Raw genomic sequence first — 9,299 nt, 5'->3', positions numbered from 1 at the left:
TTCGAACAAGTGAACATTTAGCTAGACATAGATGCCAAGATGGAAGCTGTTGGATGTGTATTCGTGCTGTGATGAAGGTGTGAAATGAAGCGAGCGTCAAGCGAATTTAGCGATCATGCTTTCCTACCTAGTCTCTTATTCATGTTGTTTGTGCACAGGGCGGGCGTGCGGTGTACTTGTGTGTTGCAGATGAGCATTTGAACAGCATTTACAGCAAGTTATCGGCAATAATAGGCGAAATAGAGTAGAGACATATTAAGACTTTGATAGTAAATAGTAAAATACATTTCGTGTTTACATTTTTTTATTTTATTGAGACGTTCCAAGTGTCTGTGGTTACAGTTACTGAGTTAGTGTTACTGTGTTACTAGAGTACTGTTAGTGTTACAACTACAGTACTGCTACAAGTACAACTTGACAAGTGCAAGCAGCAATGAATACCGGTACCCTAGCCCGACCAGGCTGTGCGACGGATTCTCTAACTATTCTAACCCTAGCCTAAGGCCTACCGTTTCTTGGAGCTATGATTATGAATATCAGTACCTATTTCCGTAAGTATTTGGTTACTTTACCTATTGTTGCTCTCTCCAATTTGAAACCCGATTCGTTTAACTCATACTAAACAAACATGTCTGATTATTCTCTACCTTGTAATTTGTACAAAACTGAAAAATTATACACTATACAGGTTTATTTTCTTCGTGTGTCTGCATTTCCTCAGTCATTTCCGGTTCCAAGGTGGGGTTATAAAAACGCGGTCGTCGGTCATAACTCGCTCCATTATTGAATATTTTACGTTAATACTAGCACGTATATAGATCATGTATATAATTAACACCACAGTACTATTTTTTGTTTAATTATATCTTTTTTTAAGGTTTTTTGAAAACGTTGAATCAAAGTGAATATTCGCGTGCATATCCGGCACTTCGCACCTGTATTTCCGGTATCCATAATGTCAACAAAAGTTCGGAACATGCAGTTCTGAGCAATTTTGTGTTTCAGCAAAAACAACAAAGAACTGTTTTTAACATACTATAAATTTCCAGTACTATAATGGCAAATATAGCGGTAGCAAGAATAAAGCGGGAGTTTAAGGAAGTTGTTAAAAGTGAAGAGGTAGGCTGATCCGTGATCGCGATTCGCATTGACTGAGACTGTGCGACTGTACAACGTGAACGTGAATCATGAATGACAGACACATGATTCATCGATTGGTCGGATTGCATGCTTCTCTATTTTTATACGTATAAATGGAAAACTTTTGCCACAATCTGCCATTCAGCCTTCAGACAACCACGATACATACGTGTAGAATTAAAAACTATTCAAAGAAATCATCAATTTCTGGAGCAGGAGATTTGCCATTTGGCATCCTATCCATTTTGAGTGATCCCCTCTAAAAAAGTAACTTGCTTTTATAATTCATTATTTATAGTGTTCAAATAGTAATCCAATATTAAAAAATGCCTACCTCGAAAACATTATTGCAATTTACATTTTAACTTGTTTTATTTCTCAAGGCAGCAAAATGTGCTATAAAAGTGGAATTAGTGGATAACAATTTCACAGAACTAAGAGGAGAAATTGCTGGACCACCAGATACACCATATGAAAGTGGAACGTTTATATTAGAGATTAAAATTCCAGAGACGTATCCATTTAATCCTCCCAAGGTGAGCTAATAAAATGTCACTAAAAATTTGTCACTATTGTGAGATCATGAGCTAGGTCTAGTTCTGTCACTGTCCTGAAACTAGGTTGTCCCATGTAAGTGATAAAGATGTTATAGATAAGTTTAATTGTTATCATGAGTGTGAGATACACTGGTCGCACAGATACTGTGATAGAACATTTTACCGGCATGTTAAACTATAATTATTGTATGACGTGTAGAAGCTCTTGCATCATGGAATAATGCACAAAGCGTAATGTTGTCAGTGAGGCATATTTTAGTTGACACAGTGCTGTAGCCTGGCAGTACAATCAGCATAGAAATATCTAATTAATTCAGCTGGAATGATGTGAAGTTTGTGATAATCTAACTTGCATAGTTATTACACATTAAGTTTTTAGACTGTAGTGCATACACAGTATGTGGAAAAAAACCAAATAATAATTCTTCAGTGTCATGTAATGAAGAAGGTTATAAATATTTTGATGGGTTCTTATGATAATGTAAGCAATTATTGATGTATATGGTACTAACTTGGTCATGCCATCAAAATAGCAACAAAAGTGAAGCATTTATTGGTTACATTAATGGTTGTTTTTTTCAGGTCAGATTTCAGACAAAAATCTGGCATCCAAACATTAGTTCGGTCACTGGTGCTATTTGCCTTGATATTCTTCGGGATCAGTGGTAAGAAGATGTAAGGTGTAATGCTTGATCTTGTATAATTCAATTTAAAAAAACACACACTAGCAGTAGTCTAATACTGGAGAAGAAATGACACACATCTGGTACTGTATATAGCAGTCTTAATTGCAAAACACAGTGAGACTGCTCTTGCTATGATATTATCTTTTGAACCTGTTGATACCTCTTTTGTAGCTTTGGGTTTCTGGTTGTCATGTTAAATGTCTTGCAATTAACAAGAGATTAGTATTGCAAAACAAAGAGATCTTATATGTGCATTTTATTATAGCATTAAAACGTGCCCATCGAAAACGAATTCATGAATTTGTGAATTCTGTCTGCACGTGCATATGACAGTGGATTGTGGAATTGTGTGGCTATTTGAAAAATCATATATCGAGTCATGTTAGGTGAATTTATTTTGTTTTGCAAGATTAATGACTCTGCTGTGTGACATAAGTAACCTTCAGGTGATGTGTGCAATTCTATTTCATGTACAGGGCAGCTGCAATGACTTTACGCACAGTTTTGTTATCACTACAAGCTCTGCTAGCAGCAGCAGAGCCGGATGATCCACAAGATGCAGTAGTCGCTAGGCAATTTAAGGAAAATTACGAGATATACGTAAAAACTGCAAAACATTGGAGCTATAAATATGCAGGAGGTAATTATGTATTAATTTTGTTTTAGATTATTCAAGTTTCATGTCAAGCAAGATGTGTCAGGAGGCGATACTGATGCAACAAAATTTAACAACATTGCTATTTACAACATAAATAGAATTCAATGGCTGTGATAGCTAATGCAAACAAAAAACTAATATAAAATTATAACACAAATTATTTATGAAATTTTTAATAGTATGTATTTGTTTTCATATATATTAGTCAGAATTTTCCTGTTTTGTTTGCAGCTCCAAATAGAACACCAGAATTGGATTCTAAACTTAAGCAGTTAGCGGATATGGGAGTAGATGAAGTGAGTATGTTTACGTGTGCCATAACTCCAATTACAGTGTGATTGCTGCTGGTCGAGACCAACCAGTCTGGCTATATAGTTTGCATAAAATTTGGCCTGATATGCATCGAGATAATCAATTCATAAATAAGTTTGGTCGCATGACCTATGTGTGTATCCCAGATTTAAGTATATTTCTCTGAACCAGCAGAGAGATACTTCCTCTTGCTCCAACATAATCAATTGAATATGATTCATTAGTAAACTATAATCCTTGTGCGAAGCAGTCCTTTTATAATATATTTTTCAACTATATATTACTGTACACTATTAATCAGCCCGATAATATTCAATCATTATAAATGAAATATAGTTTTATAAATGTGTAGCATTAAACTTGCGGGTTCAGTTTGCCCTTATTTTAATGTACAAGTTAAATAATATTAAGTGTTACCTATTCAGTGAATGATATGACCACTCACAAAGCTTAGACTCTGTGTAACTACCTAATTCTAACATAAATCTGTCGTAATTATAATAGAAGAAGCATAGCATCAGTCTATATATTATCACTGTAGACCAGTCGTACTGTACCATTGTTTCTACAACGTGCTTTGTGGAGGGCTGTTTTTGGGGTGGGGGCAGTATCGATTAATTGTATGAGACAATGATAAAGATTAGTCATATTTACATGCATAATTATATTGCCATTACATTTCCTGCAGCATCGAGCACGTGTAGCCTTATCATCATGCGACTGGGACCTAGCGAGAGCAACGGAAACTATCTTCAGTTGAACACAGCTGTTTCTCTTACGGTGGTAAATGTGTTATTTACTAGGCTTGTTGTCATGTGATAGTTATCACCTGCTTTCTCTGCGTTTGTGGGATGAATTATCTCTTGAAAAAATACTTGTAAAAAATTAAATTCAGTTTCTAAATTCATGCAAGGCATAACAACCCCTATTAGCCTATTGTGCAATAGCACTCTTCACTTGTATGGATCTTCCAGCAGATAGCATATAATATTTCCCTGTAATTGTTTTTTTTTGGTATAGCATTGAAAATATTTAGAATACCATTTAATTGGTCCTAGTTACACTTGTCATTCAGATTGATAAAGCCAGGATGGGATGGTATTAAGAGCACCTGAGATTGATTGAGCTCTGTTGCAAAAACAATCTGAGTGTTTTGCTAATTATACACTGCAATCAGTGTTTAGGAAATTGCCTGCGATTAAAATGCATTTGTGAAAAATAAGGTAAACTGCTGTAGTTGGGTGGCATATAATCAAAAATAGATTAAGCAGAAGTAGCGAAAGCATAAAAATAACCAATAAAACGACCATAACTCAGTGCTAATTTTTTCACAGTTTTCCTACTCGCCTAATTTCTTGTCTGTATCATCTTAGTTTTGCAAACCTTTTTTCCAGTACCATATTTTGCATGTAACCTGTAGTGTTAGTTAATGCAATCTATGGGAAAGGTAAATATTAGTACATAGATGTTATAACTTTTCATTTATGTTCACAGCACAAACGTATAACTGTTAATAATTTCTCTGTGAATCGTTGGAGATGTTTCCTTTCAATTTGGTAGGTTTTCTTGGATCAATTCGATTATAAACTTTTTTTTGTTCTGAGGTCATTGTGTTACTCTTGCCTGATTTATTGTTTAAGGTTAATTGTCTTTACACCTGCAGGTTTTTATTTTATGCTAATAAAGTTAATTTCAGTTAGATCCAAAATAAGTTATAAATACTTACACTGACGAAATTTTTGTCCATTTCTCCGATAGACTTCCTCATCTAACTGAAATTAACTTTATTAGCTTGTGAACTATAGAGATCCGATAAAATTATTCAATCAACGTTCCTATCTTAGTTATTGACATTGATGCATTACAGTACAAGGCAAGTTGGCTCAAAATTTCAGGACACTATTGGTTGAATCACATAGCAAGTGTGTATCAATCAATATATGCCTTTTATAGAGTGCAGTGATGCTTTTACAGGCACTTGAGCATAAGCGAAAAGTGTTGTACAGAAAGAACAATAAATTGCTTTTAGGACTAGTTGAGCATGAAAATACTGTTACTGAATTGGGGTCGTTTTGTTGCCGGTCATGCTTACGCTCTTCTGCTTGGTGTGTATTTGCTTGTATACTTTATGATGCACAGCTGTCAATATGAGGTACTGAGCTATCATTTGTGAAGGATACTGCAATCAGTATGTAGCAGCGCAAAGTTGTAGCCAGTAAACGGCATTCTTTTTTATTTCATGGAAGAAAGTGTGAGTGTACATTACAGCTGATAGGAGGAACCTTGGCATTCACAAACCCGAAGTTTTCACTGTCAACTCTGCGCATGATATTTTTGGCTTGAACTATGATTTCTGGAGAAAAATGAAAGCTTACTATAACCTGTTACTTGAACAGTAAATGTTTTTGGCTTGTGGTCATATGAAGGCTTTATGAAGTCATCACACTGGGTGAAGATTAATTGTGGAGACCTCTATTAACCTGCAGTTAATAGAACTTGTGTTATATTTTTTTTCCCTCATTTAATGATTTTTGTTTTTGAAGTTTTCCCTGATTTTCATTTGCTGAGACCTCTGGCCCTTAGGTCATCCATCAATTCTCAGTCATATAAAATGATCTTATTATACGATTGCTCCAATTTTAGGAAAACTATGTATAACATATATAACTTTTTCATATGAAATATTGCATTCTCTTCCATTCATATTGTAAATAGAACGAGTTTGTTACAGCAAAAGTTAGGTATTAATTATGGTTATTAGACTAGCTATCTATACAGGTGTTACTTGTACATTGCCTGCATACCTATTGCAGAAATGATGTCGTGTATACCCATAACTTGCCCACAGCAAAAAGATGATAAAGCCGAATGCTAAACGAATGTAGTGAGCAAATGTAAAAATGCGAGTTTTTATTAATTTCAAAACATAAAATGGTATGCTGCAACTGCACCCCCAAACAGTATAGACTCTTATGGTTAGTGCCAGTATAGCTGAGAGGGTCTATGTCCCCCAGGGTACTGCCGGAACGTACCCTGGTACTATCTAATATGCCGGACCGCACCTCTCCTACTACACTAACGAGTCTAGAGAGTCGCCTACGCCTACTCCCTAACGCTACCCCTAACACTAACCCTAACTCTAACCATATCAAATAGTTACCAGGGTACGTTCCGGCAGTACCCTGGGGGACATAGACCCTATGAGCGCCAGTATGGTTTAAGCTGCTTACTATCTGTTAATGGTGACTAGCAATTAAGGTTTGTTTGTGACCTGTCATGATGTGTGAAACTATGAATAGTCAATAAGAATTTCACCCAGGCCATGTAAAGTTGCCATGATCCTACTAAATTATTACTTGTATGCATATCCAAATGTCACATGCTAACTGCATTTCTACTAACGAAAGAAAGGGTTCGGGAAATTCCAACACTTCATGCAGGTTAAAACTCATGTGTATGTGTCATTTGACTCATACACACGTTGCAGTTTGTACGTAGAAATGTAGTCGGTGTGTTATTAAGGCTGATAGGGTCTATGTCCCCCAGGATACTGCTGGAGCGTACCCTGGGTACGGTCCGGTACACCGAACGTACCCTGGTACTAAATACTACTATCTAATATGCTGGACCGTACCTCGCCACTCCACTAACGAGTCTAGGGATCGCCTACGCCTACTCCCTAACCTCAACCCTAACCTGACTCAACCCTAACCGTAACCCTAACACATAACCCTAACCCTAACCATATCAGCTAGATAGTTACCAGGGTACGTTCGGTATACCGGACCGTACCCAGGGTACGTTCCGGCAGTACCCTGGGGGACATAGACCCTATCAGCGTTATTAAGCTAATGTTCAATACTCAATTTAGAAGCATGCAGACCTAAACCAAAATCGTGAGTACTATGTTTTTTAAAAGTATTTTCAATGATATTTAAAATTTTGCTTTGTTCTATTACTGAGATTGTATAATGAAAAAGGATGGCTTCTCCATGCAATTCTGTTTTTTATTCCATATATCTCTATGTAATTTATATCCTCGTATGTATTAGAATGATTACCATATCTAATTTTGCTTTATGCGAATGCAGTCTTGAGACATTTTAATAACAAGAATTATAAGCAGCGCAGGTTTTCATGGGTGGTGCTGCAATGGCTGTAGGTCTACCCATGTAGCCTTTCGTTCCTGTTGTGGAGCAGGGTTCAGCACGGGCTTCACGGATAGAGCTAGGGCATGGCAGTCTTTTAATTATTATAAATACTCGACGCATGCGTGTGGCAACTTTTTGATATCATCTCTAACAATTGGAATATCGTTTTGTTAGCAGGCAATCTCCATGTAATGGGGAACACCATCACAGGCTGACAACACGATTGCTTTCATTGGGTTCTTGCACATTTTCATCTTCATTAGATGACTGATTTATCTATATGAAGCTGTGTGTACCCATTTCACATTGTAGAGAGCTAGCTATGTTAACCATATGCTGTGGGCAAGATATGCCTATTCTTTGGTGAGAGTGGAATGATTTAACTCAAGTGTGTACTATTCGACTGTCTATAGTTGTACCTGTGATAGAGGTTGGTTGGGATTTTCAATTAAAATTTACTATGCCCTGTTGAAATGCTACCCGAGTGGAATGGAAATCTTTGCAAAAATAAATTTGATGTTTTTATTGGTACACACAATTCCGATTTTTAATTGTATTATTCCCTATATTCCATTCCTACTCTCCCACTCTCACTTTTCCCGCTGCTTCCCTCCTCTCTCGGTCTATCCCCTTGCCCTTTTCTAACCCTCCTTCTCTTCTTCTCTCCCCTTGCCCCTTTTCTCACCCTCCTGCTCCTCTCTCCCCTTGCCTATTTTCTCGCCCTCCTGCTCCTCTCTCCCCTTGCCCCTTTTCTCACCCTCCTGTTCCTCTCTCCCCTTGCCTTTTTTCTCACCCTCCTGCTCCTCTCTCCCCTTGCCCCTTTTCTCACCCTCCTCCTCCTCTCTCCCCTTTCCCATTTTCTCTCCCCTCTTACCCCTCTCCCCCATTCCCCCTCTCTCCCCTTCCCCTTCTTATATACCATCTCGCCCCTTTCCCTCTTACCCCTTCCATCTGTATCTCCCCCCCCTTACACAATAGCCCTACATTTCCCTACTACCACCTCTCCTCCTTGAGCTCCCTCTCTATATCATTCTCCCTCTCTCTGCATATATCTCTCCTTCCTATCAAGAGCTAACAATACCGCTGATAGGGTCTGAATCTATGTCCCCCAGGGTACTGCCGGAACGTACCCTGGGTACGGTCCGGTATACCGGAACGTACCCTGGTATTAAATACTACTATCTAATATGCCGGGCCGTACCTCGCCTACTCCACTAACGAGTCTCGGGAGTCGCCTACGCCTACTCCCTAACCCTAAATCTAACCCTAACCCTAACCCTAACCATATCAGCTAGATAGTTACCAGGGTACGTGCTGGTATACCGGACCGTACCCAGGGTACGTTCCAGCAGTACCCTGGGGGACATATAGACCCTATAAGCAACAATACCTATCATGAGCTATAATAATGGGTATTATTAGCTCTTAATTGTTCCTATCCATAGCGCTTTTTTCTCAATATATCCATATCTTTCTTCCCTCCCTGCGTCCCTCCTTTTACTCTCCATATCTTTCTCGTTCTCTTTTTTCACGTCTCTCTCCTTACATAAGGGAGGGACGCTCGCAACTACGCTCGCAACCCTGTATTTTAGTTTCAACTTTCAAAGCTTTTCTCCTCATACACCCACTTGCATCGCGTACTGCTCATAGGGTCTATGTCCCCCAGGGTACTGCCGGAACGTACCCTGGTAACTATCTGATATGGTTAGGTTTAGGGCTCAGCTCTAGTACTATATACGCGGGCTATACACTGATCTCTACTATACTAACTGTTAGTATAGTAGAGATCAGTGTA

The 9,299-nt window shown here is 38.0% G+C and overlaps 2 protein-coding genes across 3 annotated transcripts in view; one reads left to right on the top strand and one right to left on the bottom strand.

Moving 5' to 3' along the window:
• Positions 1 to 746, bottom strand: part of LOC106812381 (cytoplasmic FMR1-interacting protein 1-like) — a 40,182-nt gene extending 39,436 nt beyond the window's left edge. Inside the window, 1 exon segment of the mRNA XM_014816252.1 lies at positions 573 to 746. The gene's annotated coding sequence lies outside the window, so the exon portion shown is untranslated.
• Positions 747 to 929: 183 nt separating this feature from the next.
• Positions 930 to 6,415, top strand: LOC106812665 (ubiquitin-conjugating enzyme E2-22 kDa-like). 2 transcript variants are annotated; one of them, XM_014816606.1, is made up of 7 exons: positions 930 to 1,119; positions 1,524 to 1,676; positions 2,280 to 2,362; positions 2,860 to 3,023; positions 3,273 to 3,337; positions 4,042 to 4,136; positions 5,600 to 6,415. In XM_014816606.1, exons 1-6 carry the CDS (start codon positions 1,057 to 1,059, stop codon positions 4,111 to 4,113), a joined length of 600 nt encoding a protein of 199 aa, XP_014672092.1. In that variant the 5' UTR covers positions 930 to 1,056; the 3' UTR covers positions 4,114 to 4,136; positions 5,600 to 6,415. The 2 variants fall into 2 exon arrangements, with proteins under 2 accessions (XP_014672092.1, XP_014672084.1); XM_014816598.1 differs by having other exon boundaries at positions 931 to 1,119; positions 4,042 to 6,415.
• Positions 6,416 to 9,299: the final 2,884 nt, after the last annotated feature.

The sequence above is a fragment of the Priapulus caudatus genome, unplaced genomic scaffold, assembly GCF_000485595.1.
Source record: "Priapulus caudatus unplaced genomic scaffold, Priapulus_caudatus-5.0.1 Scaffold21, whole genome shotgun sequence".
In the NCBI taxonomy this organism is placed as follows: domain Eukaryota; kingdom Metazoa; phylum Priapulida; class Priapulimorpha; order Priapulimorphida; family Priapulidae; genus Priapulus; species Priapulus caudatus.
This window is presented reverse-complemented; position numbering and strand designations above follow the sequence as displayed.